Here is a 22,587-nt window from a genome sequence, read left to right as displayed (position 1 = left end):
TTATGGTTGTTTTGCAACACAGAGAATATCCTCTTTCTCTCCAGTCAAAGGACAGAGCCCTGGAGAAATTCAAATGCAATTTAAAAGAGTTCTTGGTCAGTTAGTCTAGCGATTTGCATTCCAAGGGAATCATTTCTGAAGCATTTTTTTTTAGAATCTCAATTAGAGATTTAAAACACCCACACATAAATGAGAAAGATTAAATTGAGGTGTAGAGCCATATTGAGGTTACATACTTAATAACATTTGAGCCATCAAATAAATGTTCCATAGCACTTAGTTCATAACACATTTCAAGTTGTATCTGGGTTAGTTTGGGTTAATAGTCCCTTTAATTATTCTAAATGAGGCTTACTTGCTTGCCAAGCTATATTCTACTTTCCATTTACCCTCATCATACTACTGTCTATTTCTAATGGCTTCCCTAAAATGGGTGTTAAGGGAGTCAGTTATGTCCAGGGAAGGGGAGTTTATCTGTGACTCTCAATTCCACAGGGATCTAAGAGTACCTACTGCGTACTGGGCAAAGGACTGGGGACGAAGAAAGAGGGAGGAATCTGTTTATGGATGAGCAGGTAATTAGCATATGGAGTGTAAGTGGTCAGGAAAGGTGTTAAAGCAGTGTAGAGTGTTGAAGGAATGTATCCAGGAGGCTTGTGGCACAATGCAAAATGCAGAGTACAAGAAAGCCAATCCAAGGAGTGAATGTCAGCCGCTAGTAGAGTAAACAACCTCGGTAAAGCTGGAGGCCGTGTCCTGTCAGCCTGGACATCCCAGAACTCCTAGCTCCTGGCCCTCCACCTACCGGAGTCTTCAGGATCCCAGCTTCCTCTCCATCCCCCTTGGTTTTGAATCGGAGATCTTCAGGAGACACCCCTTGCCTCCCAAAAGCTAATGTAGATGGAAACGATTGGAGAACCGTGGCAAGCCAGATACACACAAACCAAGAAGATAATCGAAAAGCAACACTTTAATAGTTGACTGAACTGCTTTGGTTCTGAGTGCATGCAGTCATGTAGGGTCAGGGAAGGAAACTTGAGTTTCTATTTGAATTTTACTGCATTTTGCGGAAGCATCAGCTTAACATGGCAAGAGGCTCTGTTTCACTTTCCCAGATGTTTCCCAAGTACATATAAGAGTTAAGCACATATTAGGTATTCAGTAAATACTTGTTGCAAGATTTGATGAACTTTATAGGAGATATCATGTCCTACTGAGGTTTCACCCATCCTTGGAAATCTTGGCTCGAGGACCTATGGGAGTCCAAAGAGAAGGTAGGGTTCCTTCATAATGGGTGGCAGTGGTCCCAACTCTGCACATAAGCAAAAGGAGAGGACATGAGGAGCCTGTGACTAGCTCATCAAGGTTTTGGGTAGTTTTTTCTGGTTAGTGATGTCTATACATGGCAGATAGGCATGCTGCTTATTCTGTAAATCTATTCAGAACCCTGGAGAACCCAGAAGAAATCAGCACTGTTGTGCCGATGTTTCTAGATCAGTTACTGCTGAGAAGCTTCTGTTCCAAGACTTTGTCCTTCCCAGCTTACTGAGTCTGCTCTCGGGATGTGAGAGCTATTGGACCAAGAACCCAATTATTTCCAGATACCTTCAGGGAGGGTACAGCTAACTGCATCATTGCAGTTAGCTTCTAGTGTCTGGGATGCCCCTGGGCCATTTCAGTTGGCAAAGCGACTCTCTCTGGCCTCTCTCTTCCCCTCTTCCATCCCCTTTCCCCACCTGGAACATTCCTCACACACCACACCCTGCATCCACACTTCATTGAGCTCAAGCACCTCTGCTTGCTGCCCCACCAAAAACAAACGCCAGAGACAAAAAGAAAAGAAAGAGAGAAAAGCTACAACATAGAATGAGGCTGCATGCAATCATCCAAAAGTAGGACACAGAGACAGAAGGGGAACACGTGAAGGATTTCAGTGGATTTTACATCCTACACAACAATGTGCTACCATTTTTTTGGTCCCTCTTCATTCACAAGCCAATTAAGGAAACACTGGCTCCGGGAGAACCCCAGGATGGAGGGGGGGGGGTAAAAGTGGCACCAACACTGGCAACATATGCTCATACTTCCTGGACAGGAAATGGAAGTAAGAAAACTTGGCCAGTCACAAGGCTCCATGCACTGAGCTCACTGGGGCCGGAAGGCAGGGAGGCTCAGCTCTTGCCGGAACACGTTTGAATCCCAAGTGAACTCCCCTGGCTTCTGGGCATATCTTTGTGGTGTATGAACCCTTCCACCTACTGCCAACCTCGAAGCTTTCTTCCATTCTTACCTCAACCCCCTAGGAAGCTTCTGGGAAACTTCAAAAGTTACTCATGCAGACATTGCTTTGGTGGGTGGAATATAAATGTTCAAGAGTCCTGACATCTTCCATGGGGATCTTTTTAAAAGACTTCAAAGAAAGAGCTCTCCAGCTCTGAGAATTTCCCACATAAGTAATAAATGGAAATAATTGCTCCTTTCTATATGTCTCTGATCTCATCCAGAGAGACTGGTTTATCAAAGGGGCCTGAGAGACAGTCAGGGATATTCTCATGAACCTCAGCTGCGGTGGGAACCCCAGGGGACAACTTGTGTGGCCACCAGTCTCGCCACCTCTTTCACACAGCTCCTGGGACCACAGGTGGCCACTGTCATTTGGAAATCAGACTTTGTTTTCTTTTCTGAATACTAAATCAATTTTTATGAAGATGAAACAGAAGGGCCTTTTGTGAAATGAAAATCGGAAAGGGCACCTTATTTGAGATAGGGCATCTTTTATGTTTTCTAGAAAACTTTCTTATACATCCATCATCTATAGAGAGGAGATGATGTGTTGGAGGGAGAAGGAAAAGCTTCGAAGTTAGCTAATGCCCACCCTTCCATCAAAAAAATGAGGAAACACAATGGAAGGTCCTTTCCTATTTTTCATGTTTTTGAAGAACTGAAGGTTGAACCCAGGGTCTTGCACTTGCTAGTTAGGTGGTCTGCCATGTGAGCCAGCTCCACTAAGAGCCTGATGTATAGCGCAGGTGAACAATCACAGGCCTAGAAGGTCCCAGAAGCAGGCCAGGGACCATGTGGCTCTTATCACCAGGTAAATACCAGGCAGCTGGTAAAAGGAAATTTAAAAAGAAGTTTGCAATGACACCTTTTGTCAATAGCAAGCATGTGATTGCTGCAGAAGATAAATAAGAAAGACCAACTCAATTAAAATCAGCAATCAGGCTTAAAGAGTCTTATTGAAGCATCATAATTCTCTCGTGTCCTATGACTATGGAGACTTGTTGACACAGTTCAAAGACAGACAGGAAAGCACACCTAGATTAACAAGGGAGAAGTCATTTAATGCAGAAATCCAGTTAACATAAAGAGACAGAAGCTGAACAACAGAAAGGACTTCAAACAATACTGCATAGTGTCACGGATTAGCTCTTACATGGTTGATCTGTTTCTCTTATGCTTTTGACTTCAGTACAAAGACAGAGAGCAGACTTCCAATTAAAATAATAATAATAAGGCAAAGAAGAACCCTCCTGTAACAAGGAACATCCACAAATAATACACAAATACCGGGCTCTGACACCACAAGACACCAGTAGGACAAGTTCTAAAGCTGTGGGTCAAAACTTAATAAGCCTAGTACAGTGACAAGAAAATTATAATTGCGTTGTTTACGAATCTTTTTTTTTGCATATAGAAATGACTCTCAGGTAATTGTTATATACAAACTCTCGGAAATAAATGGAAATTATACAAATTTTTTTTTCCATTGCAGTTTCTTTTCTGACCCTTAGAAATGCCCCATGCCCCAGCTCCTTCTCTGTCTCACAGTCAAAGCAGAAACAGTCATTAAAGCACTTTGAATCCACCATCGGTTTGTCCTTCGAAAGGTTGTGTGGTTTTGCATGATTTGCTGTCAGTCATCCAGAAAAGGGCTGCACACAACAGGCTGGAATGTAAGAGACTGCGTTGTGCTTGGGATCCTGATGTAAACTCCATTCCTCTCGCCTGCGGAGTCACTCATACTGTGGGCAGGTACCTGGAGTGCAGTCATACTGTAGAGTCCCTGCCAGACTTTAGATGTGCAATCTTGGTCCGGCTAATAAATGGATAAGCAATGCAGAGACCTCCAGCTGCCACAATAAAACCTAAACTGCACCAGGCACAGAAGATAGACCAGCTGTAGCCATGTTCCACATCATCAGGCAGGCTGTAAATCAGCTTCGGGAGTCGGTTCAAATCGTAAGAGATACTGGCAGCATACGTGCAGAGAGAAATGGTGCAAAATATCCCTATAAATAATACAAAGAGAACAGAATGATCAGTTATGGTTTGGCCTGCTACAAGGCAAAGCCAGGCATGCCTTTGTGAAAATCAGATCAACCAGTGAAGCGATCACTCCAGATTCATAAACTTTATAATTCTTTTACTTGAATGAATTCATTCGGCAAATACTGACACAAGAAAAGAGAAAAGATGGACAGGAAAAATTCTGCCTACTTGAAGAATCTTGTTTGAGTAGTGATGCATGTTTGGATTTTGTTTTATTCTTTAAAACAATTTAATAAAAATTCCAACTATTGGTAAGGGGCAGCAGCAGCTTCTATAATCTTTCAAATGCAATACAAAAGAGCCATCATTTGCTTTTGCTCTATACTCAACCAAACGCATTTTTACATAATTATAATCCTTATATAAAGTCATTTTGATGAACATTGTAACTCTTTATCAAGTTTCCTGTAAATAATATTTTAAATGGAGTCTTACAAGTAACAAAATCGCTTTTTATTTTTTTTAACATACAGAGTCTGGTACATACTAGGGCCTCAACAAAATTTTAAGTGGCTGAATACATGCTTTTAAATAATATAAACTAAGTCCAGGAATTTGAAACCTATGTAAAATTACTCCATGAGATGATATACTTTCACCATTCAAGTCATAGACAATTTGAAAAAGATAAGAAAAACAGGTATAACTCCAAATTTCCTTTTCATAAAAAAAAATCAACGTATGTATGGATAATTATCTGTTAAGAACACTAACATCAGGACTTTAATAAATGGCTTCAAAGTTCAAAACCACTGGGGTTTTAGTGTAAAGGACTGCTCCAAAGACTTAGATGCTGCTACTTTACAATGGCCCCTTAAGGATGCTCTTCTTGGATGGGCATGGATACGAAATGGGGTGGCTACTGGGGTGAAGGTGGGTAGTAAAAATGAAAGTTGGTAACCCAACTTCCCACAGTGTTCTTGGTCCTCTTCATCATGTCCCAGGTCACCCCTGGGGAGCATGAAGGTGGTGTTTCTATTGGCTGGACAACAATTGCTTTGATATCCTTAGAAATACATGTAACATCTCCTTTGGAAACAGACTTTAGAACTGAAAAACAAGCTAAAGGAAGCAGACTGCCCTCCCTCAGTTTTAACCTACAGCTTTGGAGATGGAAAACACCAACAGAAAAATTAATTCAGAGTAGGTTTAAATTGGGAATAAAAAGAAGATCACCTTAGGGCTATTCAATAAGTGCTAGAATTTGGTTTCCACTCAAATTATGTAAGGAACACACTGCCTGAATCTCTTTTCCAAATGTACATCTAGAAAATATTCTAAATGAAAAAGATACTTGATCTGAAATCATTTGCTATTTCCTTTTCTTTGCTGAATTCCATTTTTAAACTCCAAAGTGATTTTGTTTTTCTAAAAGGAGTAAAATCTCATCCTCTGGCATCTCACTCCATTTTTTAAAAATCAAAAACAAAAACAGATAAATCACTGAGTTCTGCAAAAGGAAGATCAACTTGGAAATAATACTTTCTTAAAGAAATGGACCATTCAAATAATGTTCCATCATCAGGATGCATTGTACTCATAAATTGATATGTTGAATCAAAACCCCTTGTACAAGTACTTACAGATAAGATTTTTTAAAAAGAACTCTCAGTAATAAGAATAAAAAAGGATATTCCATTGCTTTTTCTAGGTCTTGTGAAGAACAGATGTTCATATAAGACCCTTTTAAAGAATGCTACCCATAGAACACTAAGATTGTTAGAAAAACAATGATCTCTGGAGTACCAATAGGTAAAATATAATAATAATGCAATGCCCTATTCCCAGGAAAAACAGCTCCATGATGCATTTATTTAGCTGTTGGTACACAGATGAATGCCTAAAAGAAAGCATTTTTACAACTAGCATAGTTACAATGACCTCTGAAAGCCTGAGTTCAAACTTAGACTTTCAAGAATCCTTTGATGTCTAAATGCAAGAAATATGTATTCTAGTCCTGGCTCAACCACCAATCATTGTGTGACCTTGAAATTACTCAACTTCAGTGTCTTCATCTGGGGAAGAAAAAGGGGAGGAGACTTGGTTACTGAAGTTCAGACAGTGTCAAACTTCTGTGATGCCATTAATCATGGGACAAGTACCCATCCTACAACTTCTGAGTGAATTTAATACTCAGTATTAAGAAACTAAATAATGAACTGTCCTATGTGTTTTTCTTTCTATATACTCCCTTTGATTTTATATGATGAAGGTTGATTTTACTTGTACCCCTCCTCCCTCATCTCCATAAAATCATTTGGGTAAAATTAATTTTTCATTATATCACAAATCGTACTGAACAGAAAAGAAAACAAGAAACAATCTAATCTGAGGATATCACCAGTACAATTTCTCTCTGCCTTCAATGTCACGAATGTTTATGCCAGAGGTCACAAACGAATTGTATTCCAAGTTACCAGACAGAAGCTCCCTGGTGCTAACAAAATCTATGGCCTACCATAAGCAAAAGCATGAAGCTTTTTGGCATCCTTTTTGCTTGCTCTCTAACTCTTGGATCCATCTTTCTTGGTGTTTATGGCTTAGTTCTTCAGTGTTTGCCAAATGCGAAGGAAGACTTGGTCGCCAGTCTGTACTGCTAGGGGGAGGTTGAAGAACCTTTAACACCTGGGACCAAAAGGAAGCAAGGGAGATCACAGGAAATGTGCCCTGGTAGGGGATACTGGGACCAATCTCCATTTTGTTCTCTCTGCTTCCTGGTTGCAGGGAAGTGGACAGCTTTGTCTGACACATGTTCCCTGTCCTCACATTCTGCCTCATCACAAACACAAGGCAATGGAGAGGAAGTGACTTTGGTCTGAAACCTCTTTGGTCATGAATAGAAACAAATTGCTCCTCCTTTAAATCCTCTTCCTCAGGCATTTCATCATAGCAACAGAAAGCTCACCCACACACCCAGCGCCTCTGCTTGTCCCTCTGTCTTAACTTTTATTACTTGTTTGTCTTTATTTTATTGTGGAATCGTGTGTGCACCTCAGTGCTGCTTGGATTCTTTTTGGAATCTGTCTTCATCAAACTCAGATGAATACTTGCTTTATTTCCTGTTGCCTGTTGCCTTGATTCATTCAGCACAGAGTGAGAGAGAACAGGCTTTTGGTCCAAACCTATGACACCCCTCTGGCCTTCCTCCTCAGGCTACTGGCCTGTGTAATGTGCTCTTTCCCTCAAAGATGCTCTTGAAATTGTTCTGGGTAAAAGGAAAGCAAAGAAGAGATGAGCAAGAAGAGTTCCTCCTTCCAGACTCTCAAGCCTCTAAGGAAATTTGCAAATATCTGCCTGCCACAGATATTATTTGTAGGCTGGGCTGAATTCTCTGTGAGAGACAGAGCATTGTTTCCAACTTTTCTAAACAGCTTTTGTAAAAGAAGCTTTCTTCATCAATCATACTTTCAAAGGAAAAATAAATCCCTCTCAATTCGAAGACATCGAGAAAAGGCATTGTTTTAAATACTGGAAGGATATGTTTGTTTTCAAGCTGATTTCATAGTTTAGGTCAATTCTGATACTATGAATGCTCTTTTAGATCCCACGGTCATCTCTTACAGGACTCATGTGATGAGTCTGATAAAACCATCTTAACAAAGAACCACATACTAGGTGGCTTAACCATCTGAGATTAATGTTCTCACAATTCTGGAGACTGGTGATCTGAGATGTGAACATCAGCAGGACTGCATGCTTCTGAGACCCCTCTCTGTGCTTTCAAGACAACCATCTTCTCTCATGTCTTCACAGCATAGTCCCCTGTATCTATATCCAAATGTCCTCTCCTTTAAGAACTCTATCATAGAGTTAGGACTCACTCTCATGCTCTATGTCACTAAATTTTCTTTTTAAAGATCCTATTTTCAAGTAAAGTCACATTCTGAGGTCCTGGAGATTAATGAATTGAGAAGCTATAACTCAGCGCCTAACATCATTGTATGTGGAGTGTGTGCGTGTGTGTGCGTGTGTGTGTGTGTACATGCGCACATGTGTGTGTGAGTTTATTTCTCTCTTTTGTAGATCGCAGCAACATTGTTCTAATTTGTATTAGTTAATCTGTTATTCCGTGATTATTGGTTACCTACATATGTCAACCTAGTGCTGACTGCATTCGAACTAGTTTAGCTTTGCGAGCATTTGTGAATCATACCCACAATGATTGAACACTGATATACTCCAGTACCCAAGGTGTTTTAGCCATTTGACTTTCCAGCATGGCTCTCAGGCAAAGCTAGAAGAAATGACTTGGATTTCCTGTTCATTTTGCATCTTTTCTAACACAGCTGAGCTCATAGCATAAAAAAAAATCTGTTGAACAAAAATAATCCTACAGTCTATTTAGAGTTCTAGCCACTTAAGAGCCATTTCATCATAAACTACCCCAGGTAGGACTGACCTGTGTGGCAAGTTACCTCAGGAAACACTGCATTTTCATGCCTTACAATTTGGTATGTGAAGGAGGTATGAAAACATAGATAAGGCATTCCTGCATTCCAAAAGTGTAAAGTCTGAGGGTCCATCTTAAAACCCATGGGGGGGGGCAGGGAGCGGAAGGCTGCCTATATAACCTTCTCCTAGGCTTTCCCTCCTATTCTTTTCTCCTGATGACCTGATGCTCTTCTGCTTAGCTAGTGCTCCAGGGAAAGAGCTTCCTGAGTCTTGAACTTGCTCCTGGCTATTGCTGGGTAGCATCTTCAAAACAGTAAATAATTACTGGTTCCCTGACAAGCCCCATATGCAACAGCTATGTTCCTTATAAAATATTAAAAGGTTTTCTGCCAATATTCTTAATTAGAAGGTACCATAATTGCACAGAAGAGCGGGGCTTAGAGGGATAGTTTTAGATGAGGGTTACAGTAAATTGATGCGACCATCACAGATCATCAACCTAGTTTCCTACTTCCAAATCTTCATGGTGCCTGTAGCCAGCTGGTTAGATGTAATTAGGGTAACGAGGCCCATTTTCTTGACCTCCCTCCTTTTGATGTACTTAAAAAGACTGAAAGGAGTAGAAGTGGCTTCACTCTGGTTCTCCAGCTTGATAAATAACCAAACTACAACACCTAAAGGCATAGACATTGACTTCCCCCCACCACTCCGTTAAAAGATGGCCTGCCCATCATTCTGACCTCTTTGCCCTTCTAGCCATTACTTTTCACATAGATTGCTACAAAAGCCATATACCTTTTGTCTCAGCTAAAAGATTGGGCAGCACTAATAGATATAGAAGGACAGTTCTTTAAAATCAATACTAAACAGAGACAAAAATATATCCACAATCTTCAATTCTTAAATTAAAAAAAAAATTCCAATCTCGTTTGTCAGATTGCAGTAATTTCCTCTATAGGCAAAGACTGACCTTCACCAACACAAGGCTATTATAGTCATTGCTCCTTCTTAGAGTGAATATTCATATGTTTAACAGCAGAAATGTTAATGTCTTTGACTTTAAGATGCTGCCCCAGACCTTGCTGAGAGTGGTAGATAATAGGATACATAGAATTCTAGAATACATCAAGCCCCCCAGAGTTTCAGATAAGGCATATAGGACCTGGAATTTTAAGTCATAATTAACGATAGCGTAGATGATTTCATATACCTACTACAGCAATCTCTGTCTCTGTCTCTGTCTCTGTCTCTGTCTCTCTCTCTCTCTCTCTCTCTCTCTCTCTCTCTCTCTCTCTCTCTCTCTTTATGTCTCTTTCCCTCTCCCCCCTTTTTCTCCCCCTCACTTTTGTGTGCCAGGATTGGGACTGCAACTCAGGGCAATCTCCCTTAACATTTTGCTAAAGGCTGGCATTCTACCACTTGAGCCACAGCTCCACTTCTGGCTTTTTGCAAGATAATTTAAGATTAAAGTCTCATGGACTTTTCTGCTCAGGCTAACTTTGAACTGTGATCCTCACATCTCAGTCCCCTGAGTAGCTAGGATTACAGATGTGAGCCACCAACCAGCTCCTGGCTCAGCATCTCCTTTCATTTGGTTGCCTTAAAGCAAAGAAACAAGTAGCCCGGAATGGATTTTAACTGCCTCTGAAGCACAGATGGGGCAGCCTGGCGGTCTCCTCTTTCTCTTCTGTCAGGGCTGGAGTAGCTCAAGTGTTCTCTCAGGCCCAGCCTGTGAAAGGCAACAGACCCAGCAGGTGATGAGATCCCCACCCAGCAAGACCTAAGCTTTCCCTAATCTTTGAGACTCCTGATACTCTATTAAAAGAGAATTGAAAATGCTAAAAGAGATCAAGATTGTATTTTACATATTAGCCTTGAATAAACTAATCCTTTAAAATATATATAACTTACACTATACAACAATAACACAATAGAAGGCATGGCTGAATGCACAGGGTGGAGCTTGACACCTTATTCCCCCTTGTCCTCTGCACATGTCCCAGGCCTGTAGAAGCAGCCTCAAAGTATTAATGCCAAAAGCCTATACTAGAGACTCTTGGTTGATGCGGGACCTGCTTCTGCTCAATAAACCTTTGTAAAGGAAGAAGAAACGTCATACAACCTGGCTCCCAGATGCAAATTGATCATCCAAAAATTGCATGTGGGCAATCAAGACCTGTCTGCATGCAATAAGGCAGGAGGAGGGGGGGGGAAAGGGAGGGAGAAAGAGAGAGGGGAGGAGGGAGGGAGAGAAGGTTCCACAGTTTCCATTTTGACAGTTCAAACTGTCACATCATTGCTGTTCTCCATGAAAGGTTTGGCAAACAAGTTCGGGCAGGGAATGAAGATGCCAGCAAGTTCAGGCAGGGAATGAAGATGCCAGCATATTAGAAGGGGCTAAGTTTAGCATCAAAAAAAAAAATCTGTGGGAGGGCTGCTGTCTAGAGATGCTGAAGACAGTCTGCTTAATTAAAATCAATTCTTTAACCCTTATCTGCTCTCATCTCCTGCTACTTCATCTGAAGGGTTTCTTAGCTAATTTATTATGTACAAAGGAAATTCCGGGGCATTATTTGTAATAATGGAAACAAAACAAATGTCTCGAGATTCCACTGAGCAAGACAGCAAACTATGATACCCTGGAAACTGTTAGCTCTCCCCTGGGCTCACCCACATTCCTAAAAAAAAAAAAACAACAAACCATCCCCTGGGCTTTCCAGAGAGCACTCACTAGACCTGGCTTTCATGGCTTTATGATTTGTTTGAATGTAAACAATCATTTGATATGCAAAGAGCATCCTAAATTATTCATGTACTACCTATGTTAACAGTATCCTTTAAATAAAAAAATCCTACTAGGCCAGATATGGTTGTATATGCCTGTAATCCCAGAAACTTGGGAATCAGAGAGTAGAGACCAACTCTGGAAAAGATTGCCAAACACAAAATAAATCAAAAGGGCTAAGGGCATGGTTCAAGTGGTAGTAGAATGGTATGGGAAACCCTGAGTTCAATCCCCAGCAATAGCAGCAACAGCAGCATCAACAACAGCAACTTACACAGGCTATTTTCCAGTCTGGAAACCCACAGGGGCTGTGGGGCCTTTCTAGAGTTAGGGAGAAGCAAATCTGCACTTCCTTGATGCATACAGAGACAGAAATTAAAAAAAAAAATCAGGGTGCAACTAATAAAGAGCAATGGAGGTTTTTAATAACCACAAAGTCCCAGGAGAGGGGTAAATAAATCCCTAGGGAAGTCCAGTATCTTTTTCTTTGTTATTCTCACTTGCTCACTTGGATTTTATTTTTTGTTTGTTTTTTTTTAAATTTTTATTTTTTGTCGGTCATGGGGCTTGAACTCTGGGCCTGAGTGCTGTCCCTGAGCTGTTCAGCTCAAGGCGAGCGCTCTACCACTTGAGACATAGCATCACTATCAGTTTTCTGGTGGTTAATTGGAGATAAGATTATCATAGACTTTCCTGCGTGGGCTGGCTTTGAACCCTGATCCTCAGATTTCAGCCTCCTGAGTAGTTAGGATTACAGGTGTGAGCCACTAGCACCTGGCTTCCTTGGATTTTAAACGCATTCCTTAGGTAGATGGCTCAGGCACCAATGGTAGCTTCCTGAGCTCCAGTCCTGGCAGCCACTGTATATTGGCACAAATTTGGCAAAGTTAACTTCACTTTCTGCTCCGAGCTGGGCAGGGCCATAGGATGACCCTTGAATGTCTTGTCAGGATGCTTGCGAAGATCTGGATATAGGATATGTCACTGTGTGGAAAGCAGCTGCAGGGAGACCAAAAGGCCCTAGCCTATGTCATTTAAGTCCTCCAGTGAGCACAACAGAAAGCAAAGCACCACCTCTAAGTGACAGGTATGAAAGCTGGTATCAGCCCTAGAGTATTGGTGCTTATATGAACACAGGCTCGAACCCATTACACTAGAGTAACAGCTCCAGATAACAGCTCCATTTTAAAAAGTGGCTATCCTCAGAGGACTCACTCTGATGCTGGGTGTACTTGGTGAACCTCCCACTCAGCATTTACTCAATAAATATTTGTGAAAGTAATAGATCTGTGGCCATCTTCAGCTAGTATTAGTCATCAACTCAACTCCTGGATTTTTATTTGACTATTGACTATTTTATTTTATTGGTAGGGTACTGGGGCTTGAACTCAGGACCTCATGCTCTGGCTTAGCTTTTTCCTTCAAGGCTAATGTTCTACCACATTGGCTACTTCTGATTTTTTGATGATTATGTGGAGATGAGAGTCTCACAGATTTGTCTGTCCAAGTTGGCTTCCAGCTAAGAGACTCAGAACTCAGCTTCTTGAGTAGCTAGAATTATAAGCATGAGCCACTGGTGCCTGGCTTTATTTTTTATTCTTTTGTTTTTTGTTTGTTTTTTCTGGTTGTGGGGCTTGAACTCTGGTCCTGGGCACTGGCCGTCAGCTCTTTAGCTCAAGGTGAGTGTTCTACCACTTGAGCCACAGTGCCACTTCCGGCATTTTCTGTTTATGTGGTACTGAGGAATCGAACCCAGGGCCTCATGCACTCTACTACTGAGCCACCTTCCCAGCCCTTATTTTTTATTCTTGAATTAATACACGTTTGAAATATGAAGGAGTTTTTGTGGTGACATTTTCAAACATGCATATAGTGTACTTTGAACAAACTCACTCCCTCTATCCCCCCATTTTTCAAATATCATTTAGATAGATGGATGATTTGTAGATATACTTTGTATACCTATTTTATATCCCATACATAACTCCTTTTGATTAACTCCTCGCTTTTTATTAGACAAAAGTATCTTTTACCTCTTAATAATAATATAAAGAAATCCCTATCTATGTCTCCACATACCTCCCAATTTCAGGCTGTTAAGTCACTCCTCTGCTTAAAACCTTTTAGCAACCTCCATCTCCTTCAGCTTCAAACTCAAGCTTTTCACCAAGAAAACTCTTCACCAAGAAAGCTCTAAGGATCCAACCACTAACTACAGCTCTGGCCTTCTGTGAGGTTCTCCTTTGCGTGATTCCTCTCTAGCCTGCCATCTTCTGCCTGGGGTTGGCACTGGTGGCTTCCTGTTTCTGCCATACACTCTCAACAACCAGCCACTTCTCACGATCTAGCTCAGACATGTCAGTCTCAGCAAGATGCTCCCTGCTCCTGCAGGAAATGCACCATTTTATCACCAGCACACATTATTGTTTGTGGTGCCGCACAGTAGAAATGAACAGGGATTTTTGCCAGCCTGATTTGCTGTGTGTCTCTACTACCTACACGTTCCCTAACAAGGTCTGTGGAGGGAAATGAATGAATGTTGTAAGGAATGGTCACTGGGACATAGACTTCGAGTTGACTTTCAGACAAGGAAGGGACCACATTTTCCTGTCACCATTTTCTCCTCAAGGGCTTCTGATAAGCCAGTGGGCCACTTTTACCAAGAGACTAGGTCATCATTTGGGACACAGAAGGAAAGAATGGAACAGAAAAAATAAAGATTAAAAACACAGACTTGGCTCATAAAAGAAATGCAAATCAAAACAACATTGAGATACCACCTCACCCCAGTTAGAATGAGTATAATCAAGAACTCCAATAACAACTGATGCTGGAGGGGATGTGGACAGAAGGGAACTCTACTGCATTGCTGGTGAGAGTGTAAACTTGTTCAGCCTCTTTGGAAAGTAGTATGGAGGTTCCTCAAAAGATTCCACATAGAATTCCCCTATGACTCAGCAATCCTACTTTTGGGCATTTACCCAAATGTTCACAAACAAGACCACACTAAAGCTACCAGCACAACAATGTTTATTGCAGCATTATTTACCATAGCTAAGATATGGAACCAACCCAGATGCCCCTCAGTAGATGAATGGATCAAGAAAATATGGTATATATACACAATGGAATTCTATGCCTCCATCAGAAAGAATGACATTACCCCATTTGTTAGGAAATGGAAAGACTTGGAAAAAATTATATTAAGTGAAGTAAGCCAAGCCCAAAGAAACATAGGTCCCATGGTTTCCCTTATTTGCAATTACTAGTATATGTCTGAGACAAGCAGAAACGGTCAGATAAGTTGATGTTGGGCGAAATGAACCCCAAGATAAGGACTCAAATTTTTTTTCTTTCTTGCAATTGTTTCTAACATATTTATAAGATGATTTGTTGCTTTGTATGTCCCTTCCCCATGGTATAACCCTTGCTTTCACTGTATTTGATATTGGTATAATTTGTGAGGGGAATGAAAAAAACAAATTGTTCAAATAGAGATACAGGTGGACTCATTGCAACAATGAGATATACAAGACATTATGTCAAAAAACGAACTTTACAACTTTAGCTACAGGAGGTGGGGGAAGGGTGTTGATGGGGAGGGGCAGGGATGGTAAGGGGAAACAAAGGAGGAGGCAACAATGCTTGATAAGAAATGTACTCATTACCTTGCCCATGTAATCGTAACCCCTCTGTATGGTATTCTCACAATTAAAAGAAACAAGACCAGACTTGGCTCAAATGGAGATTAAACTCAGATCATGCCCATCTGATCTACTTACAAGCAATGACAGGGAAATCAGGGCTGTGTTTTTGACAATGTCAATTTCTTTAAATTCTGAACTTTCCAGCAAAACCAAATGAACTTCTACTTGTTCTTATCACGAGTGAAAACAAAATTAACAGGGATGGCCCAGAGCGAACACACTGTAGGCAAAGCCCAAGCCCCCTTGCCTGGGAGGTGGCCTCCCGAGGGTCCAGCATACCTGTCATAAGGAACAGGAGTCCAGCCACGTGCTGGGTCAGGCTCTCCTCCCAGAAGAAGCTGACTGTGGCCACGATGCAGCCACACAGCAGGACAGCTACAGCCATGCCCAGGAAGCCAGCCGTGATTCTTCTTAAATCTAATCTCAAGAGAGAAACAGACATCCCAGATCAAAGGAACAGTCAGGAAAGTGACTAGCAAGTATGGAACAAAGAAAGTGCTTTGCATGCATCCTGAAAATAAGTTACATGGACAGGCGTGGGGCCTACAGGGTGAGAGGTTTGGGAAATTCTCTTTCCAGGTATCTGTGGGTGTCACAAAGGCAAGGGTCAAATCTACCTCCTGTGAATCTATGAGGAGAGTTTATAAAAAACAGAGCACACCGGGCACCACTGACTCACATCTGTAATCCTAGCTACTCAGGAATATGTGATCAGAGGATTGTCAGAGCAATCTACAAGATAAGCAGCAAAAACAAAAAAGTAAGCTGGATGCATGGCTTGTATGTAGAACACCCGGAAGGAAGGAGAAAGAAAAAGAAAGAAAGGAAGGAAGGAAGGAAGGAAGGAAGGAAGGAAAGAAGGAAGGAAGGAAGGAAGGAAGGAAGGAAGGAAGGAAGGGAGGAAGGGAGGGAGGGAAAGAAAGAAAGAGAGAAAGAAGAAAGAAAGAGAGAGAGAAAGAAAGAGAAAGAGAAAGAAAGAAAGAGGAAGGAATGAGGGAAGGAGGGAAGGACAGGATGGAGGGAAGGAGGAAGGAAGGAAAGAAGAGAAGAAAGAGAGAGAGAGAAAGAGAGAGAGAGAGAAGTACCAATTCACCCAGGTTAAGGAGAGACTATTCCCCAAACAAGTGTCCACTACATGTTCAACTGTCAAAATTTGTTACCTAAATGCTATGATTGTATGATGTTTCTTTAAACACCAGATCCCAAACATACACCCATTGCCCCTAAGGCAACTGGTCTGAGCAAAATGCCTGGGGACTGTGAACATTGCCAAGCACATGTGATCAAAGAAAGATGCACATGGAAGTGCAGGCTTCTCTGAATGCAGGAGTGCCATGTTGACCTTGTATGTTTGCATAGCTCCTGGGCATCTCAGGGGTGCTGCAGAAGGGCGGATGGGTTATAGTAGCCACTTCTCTTGATCTTAGCCTGTTAGTCACATGCAAACCATTCCTTTCCTTTTCTTTTCCTTTTTCTTTTTTTTTTTTTTTTTTTTTTTGTTGTTCATGGGGCTTGAACTCTGGGCCTGAGCACTGCCCCTCAGCTCTTCAGCTCAAGGCTAGTGCTCTACCACTTGAGCCACAGCACCACTCCCGGTTTTCTGGTGGTTGTTTGGAACCAGGCGCCAGTGGCTCACACCTGTAATCCTAGCTACTGAGGAGGCTGAGATCTGAGGATCACAGTTCAAAGCCAGCCCAGGCAGGAAAGTCTGTGAAACTCTTATCTCCAATAAACCACCAGAAAACCAGAAGTGGCGCTGTGGCTCAAGTGGGAGAGCACTTGCCTTGAGCTGAAGAGCTGAGGGACAGTGGCCAGGCCCAGAGTTCAAAACCCATGATGGACCAAAAGAAAAAAGGGGGGAGGGGCCTCACAGACTTTCCTGTCCCGGCTGGCTTTGAACCATGATCCTTAGATCTCAGCCTCCTGAGTAGCTAGGTTTACAGGCAAGAGCCACCAGCGCCCAGCAAACCATTCCTTTTCTTAAACTACAACATCCATATGAAAACCAAGTGTTTCTGCTTAGACAAAGAAATGTAAACTCCATAGAACAACCATCCAGAGATGAAAGATACCGAGTTTAATAGCAAGAACATAATAGAAAACTAGAGATCTACATATCTGAACAGCAGAGATGCAAAATAGCTTAGTTACTATTATTCTACAAACTCCCGAATGCCTGGGGCTTTGAGTGATAGTGTACCTATGATTACTGAAAGGCACAGGGTCAGTTTGACTTTCTTAGAAACAGTCATGTACAAAACTGCTACAAGCATCTTTTCACAAGAGCCCCTTCCCTACAATGCACACAGGCGTGCGTGTGCGCGCGTGCACACACACACACACAGAAGAGAATGTTCAAATATTGGTGTGTGGGGCTAAAATAACAAGGTAAAAAGTTTTAGATTAAAGAGGTAAGGTTCTTTTTCAGGATCTTGTGATCATCCAGTATCTATGCAATTCATCTAGACAGATTATTAAGACAAATAACCCAAACATGCTCATAAAGAATTATGAAGTAGCCAGGCATGGTGATGTATGCCTATAATCCCAGTTTCCTGGAAGGCAGAGATAGGAGTATGGAAAATAGTGTGAGGCCAACCCAGGCAAAACATGAGACCTTATCTAGGGTGGGGGGAGGGACAAAAAGCCCTACCTAAAACAGAAGGTCTCAGGAATGGCTTGTGAGATGGATCCCTTGCAATCTTGAGGCTCTGAATTCAATACTTAGCACTGCCCTCAAAAATTAGAAAGTGAGAGCACTTAGACATGACTTTAAATTAGATCTGCTGGGAAGTGGCTGCTAAAATCCAGCAGCAAGAACTCTCAGAGAGTCATGCTGTTTTATCCAATGACATTCCAAATTCTAAAGAATCAGAGAATTTGCATTGGACTACTGGCATGATACTGTCCACGTATGTGATCAGGATTCAAAATAGTCTTTTGCTCTGCATAGCAATCCACTTATGAAGTGGAACTCTGCTTGTTCCTCTACAGTGGCTTTCACTACCACAAAACAAGATCGTTGGTCTTTGCTGTGCATTTCATTGGGAAAATGCAAATATTGACCTCCGACTTGGGGAATTCAGAAAAGAGTTCAGGGTCATATTTTGCTTTCGCACGCTACTGGTCACCAGGCAGTTTGAATCAGCAGCTTCCAGGTAAATAGCCGTTCTTTTTAGTGTCATATCTCATGTTTCCCAACAGTGAAAAACAGCAGTTACCTCCATTGAGATGTACAGGTAATTGATACTCTTTGAGAATACTATGGCACATATTCATAAAAGAATTTCAGCAGAAATACCAAGGTTTGAGATAAGCACAGATAAATATTACATGGACAAAACAAAAATAAGAGCATCTGGGGTGTAATCTCATTGGTTTCCTGAGACAAATGGTAGGACAGGTGTACATTCCCCACTCACCTGTACAGATTCTACCTGGAAAGACAGGCATACTGCACTGTCTTCACAGAAACTCACACCTGGGTTTCCCATACTTGTCCAATAAACACATTTTGCCCATGGCAGAGTGAAATGCTCTTCAAACTCTAACCAAATCAACTGTACCCAGAGGCTTACACAGGATAAGTGTCTTTCCATCCAAAGAGTGATGGGTTTGGAAAAGCACCAGTTCCTTTCTGATCCTTTCCCAGAAATACTTACGAAGCAGGTGCCATTCATCTTGCTGTATTGTCTTAGTTAAATTGAATGGAATGTTTCGTAAGCGGATTGGCTGCGAAAAGTGATACTTGATAGCTGTGCATCGCTGCGCAATACCTTGAAGGAAATAAGAAATACAATTTACTAGTCTAATCATTTGTAATAGAATTCTGGAGACCGAAGGCAGAATAACTTATCCTAAACTGGGCTGAAATGGAGAGGACATACGAATCTCTCGATTACTCTCATTAACAGAAGCCAGTCAGACTACTAAAGACCGAAAACATGAAATAGTTCTTTTTAAAAGAAAGCATGTTCTACTTCGAATGTTTGAAATTTTATAAGGATGTAGATGTTCCTCTAAATGTTTTCTACTACTCAGTATGGATGACTTAAACACAAAGCTACTTAAGAAGAAATGACCTATAAGTAGACAGATGGTTGGGAGAAATCAGCTTGGAATGTTAAACAAATACATAAATTATACTTCTGAATTTTATCTAGTCTTGAATTCTCAGATAGATTGCACAAAAAAGTTCATTAGGAACAGTGCTCTTTAGAAACCATAAGATACTTTTCCTAAAAGAATTTCTGCATGGTACCTTAGATAATATCATATCCCTAGACATAAACCTATTTTACCCTTGGGCAGTTGATGTTATACCTTAATAGTAATATTACTCACTTGGAATATGGATCTTAGGTGAAAGGGTAATATTGAAAGCAGAGAGAAGGAAAAAGTATCTTTTTCTCTCCTTAGCTGCTTGCATGACCAGCCCTAGGCTCAATACTATGATATAGGTAAATGTATCTATTGGTTTATTTTATATACTGTCTGCCTCCTGACCCCTGCCCCATCTCAGACTACATGAATTAACATGAGCCTATTTTTCTTTTAAAGCCAAAGAACACTATCTGCCTTCTTTTAAAAATTCAATAACCAACAGTTTCCTTATTTCAATGTAAGCCTTGTAGGCCAGTTGTTTGGATAAATGCAGTCTTATTGCATTTACCTGACTTTTTTTTTTGCCAGTCCTGGGACTTGAACTCAGGGTCTTGGCACTGTCCCCAGGCTTCTTTTGCTCAAGGATAGCACTCTACCACTTGAGTCACAGTGCCACTTCCAGCTAAAGAATGGAACACAGGGCTTCATGAACACTAGGCAAGCAATCTACCACTAAGCCACCTTCCCAACCCTATTTACCTGACTTTTAAAAAGGCAAGTGAATGTCAGTACTCTAACCCTGACAACTCTGCAGAAAAGTAGACTCATCAATGCAATTTCTATTTGGTAGAGTCTAAGTACACGTGTAAAGTGATTTAAAAAAAAATAAAACAATGAAAGGAGATTAAATTTTGAGCAGTTTACATCACAAGCCGGTCAATTCTTTCTGGGAATACAGAGGAGCATCTTCTACCAAGAGTTTTCTCAGACATCAGTGTACGTACGAATCACCTGGAGGGTGTGAAGAATGTAAACTTCAAGGTCCTCCCCAGATAACTTAAATCAAAAGATTTGGATTGAGCCAAGAACCTGATGTTAAAAATTAAATATCTCAAGTGATCCTCAGTTCTGAGGCAAACATCCACTGAACCTCACATTGAGAAACACTACCTGACAGTTTTGAAAGAATCGGATATTTTCATAAACTAATCTGATAGTTGGAATTCTCTAAAAAGCAATAATTATGACTGTGTCAATACACATACACCCTACAGAGATATAATTTGACATTAACAGTTCAAGGCATAAAGAAAGAATGGAGCTATGTAGGCACATAGTTAGTATTAATATATACATTTTCCTATATGATTTAAATGAAATAAAGAATAAAGCAATAATTATGACTGTGTCAATACACATACACCCTACAGAGATATAATTTGACATTAACAGTTCAAGGCATAAAGAAAGAATGGAGCTATGTAGGCACATAGTTAGTATTAATACAAATTAGATTGTTTTAAACTGTGATGTCACTTTTAATTCACAGGATGACCACTTGGAAATTAACAAAAAAGATGGTGAAACAAAAAGAGAGCATTAGAAAGTCCACTAAAAAATTATCTAGAAGGTAATAATGGAGAAATTGAGAAACAGATGCTATAAGGTATCTAGAAAATAAATTTAGATACAATAGTTACCAGTCAAAAAGATGGAATGTAGTCATCACAGATAAAACAACATAATCTAAGTATATGATACCTACAATAAATGTACTTTTTTGTTGTTGGTTGTGGGGCTTGACTCAGGGTCTGGGCTCTGTCCCTGAGCCTCTCTGTGCTCAAGGCTAACATTTTACCATTTGAGCCACAGCACCACTTCCAATTTTTGAGTGGCTAATTGGAGATAAAAGTTTCACATGGACTTTCCTGCCTGGGGTGGCTTTGAACCATGATCTTCAGATCTCAGTCTCCTCAGTAGCTACGGTTACAGAAGTGAGACACTAGTGCCCAGTGAGATACACTTTTGAAGAAAAAAATAGAGTGAAAGCAAAAGGATAGGACATAATATGCAAATAAATAATAACAGAGATGGAATGTGTATACTGATATTGGATGCAACAAACTTTAAGATATAAATCATCACTTAGGGACAATGATTCAGTAAGCCCACCTTATTTGCAGATTTATTACATGTAGTTTTGACCAAGCATGGTCAGAAAAAATAATAAATAGTCAGTCCCACTCCTGGGCATCTACCCAAACAATCACAAACAAGGACATGCTAAACTACGTCCATTGCAGTATTATTTACACTAGCTAAATTATTGATGCCCACATGTCCCAGATACCCTTAAGTATATGAATGGATCAAGAAAATGTAGTATATATACAAAAAGGAATTCTATGCTTCCATTAGAAATTATGACATCGCCCCATTCATAAGGAAATGGAAAGACTTGGAAAAAATTATATATGTGAAGTAAGCCAGACCCAAAGAAACATAGGCTCCATGGTTTCCCTCATTTGTAATAATTAGTATATGTCTAGGATAGGCTTAGCAGAGGATCACAATAGCTCAATAGCTATGTAGATATGATCGTATAAAATGATGCTAATCGAAATGAACTCCATGATATGGAAACAAGAGGATTTTTGGGGGAGGTTGTTTTTGCTTTTGTTTTTTTTACTGTACTGTATGGTTATTTTTTTCCTTCATTTTTCCCCCTTTAGTTTATCCCCTGTTGTCACTGTTTTTTATTTTGGTACCCTTTGTCTTATATGTACATTTATCTGATACGGGGAACGGAAGAGGAATAACAAAATGGTGAGACAAAGGACAAAGGGTGAACCAATGCAACAGTGATACTTACAAGACAATACTGGAAATGAACTTTACGATTTGGGGGGGGGAGGAGGGAAAGTGGGAGAAATTGAGGGAAGAGGTAACAATGTTCAACAAGAAATGTACTCATTACCTTAAGTAACTGTAATCCCTCTGTATATCATCCATACAATTAAATTAAATTAAATTAAAAAAGAAATTTCAAAAACGTTTTTTAAAATTTCCATGTGTACATGTGTCACAGCTCAGTGAATATGGAGCAGCTCTTATTTGGTCTCATGACCTTTTAATATTTTTTAAAATCACTATATTGATGGGCTGGATGTTCCCTTACTCCAAATTTTGTGAAAATATGCTTTATGAGGTGAAGTAAATGATGCCCAAAAATATAATGATATTAACTGATAGGGCAAAAAAATTAGA

General features: G+C 40.6%; 1 protein-coding gene across 2 annotated transcripts in view; it reads right to left on the bottom strand.

Moving 5' to 3' along the window:
- Positions 1–952: 952 nt before the first annotated feature.
- Positions 953–22,587, bottom strand: part of Tmem178a (transmembrane protein 178A) — a 61,330-nt gene continuing 39,695 nt past the window's right edge. For both annotated transcript variants that reach the window (XM_070025442.1, XM_070025443.1), the window contains exons 2-4: positions 18,879–18,992; positions 15,496–15,633; positions 953–4,292 (exon numbers count right to left, since the gene is read on the bottom strand). In XM_070025442.1, coding sequence (XP_069881543.1) covers positions 4,051–4,292; positions 15,496–15,633; positions 18,879–18,992 — 494 coding nt within the window. In that variant the 3' untranslated portion in view covers positions 953–4,050. The remainder of the gene's footprint in view (positions 4,293–15,495; positions 15,634–18,878; positions 18,993–22,587) is intronic.

The sequence above is a fragment of the Dipodomys merriami genome, unplaced genomic scaffold, assembly GCF_024711535.1.
Source record: "Dipodomys merriami isolate MVZ:Mamm:240054 unplaced genomic scaffold, mDipMer1.0.p SCAF_17, whole genome shotgun sequence".
Lineage (NCBI taxonomy): Eukaryota > Metazoa > Chordata > Mammalia > Rodentia > Heteromyidae > Dipodomys > Dipodomys merriami.
This window is presented reverse-complemented; position numbering and strand designations above follow the sequence as displayed.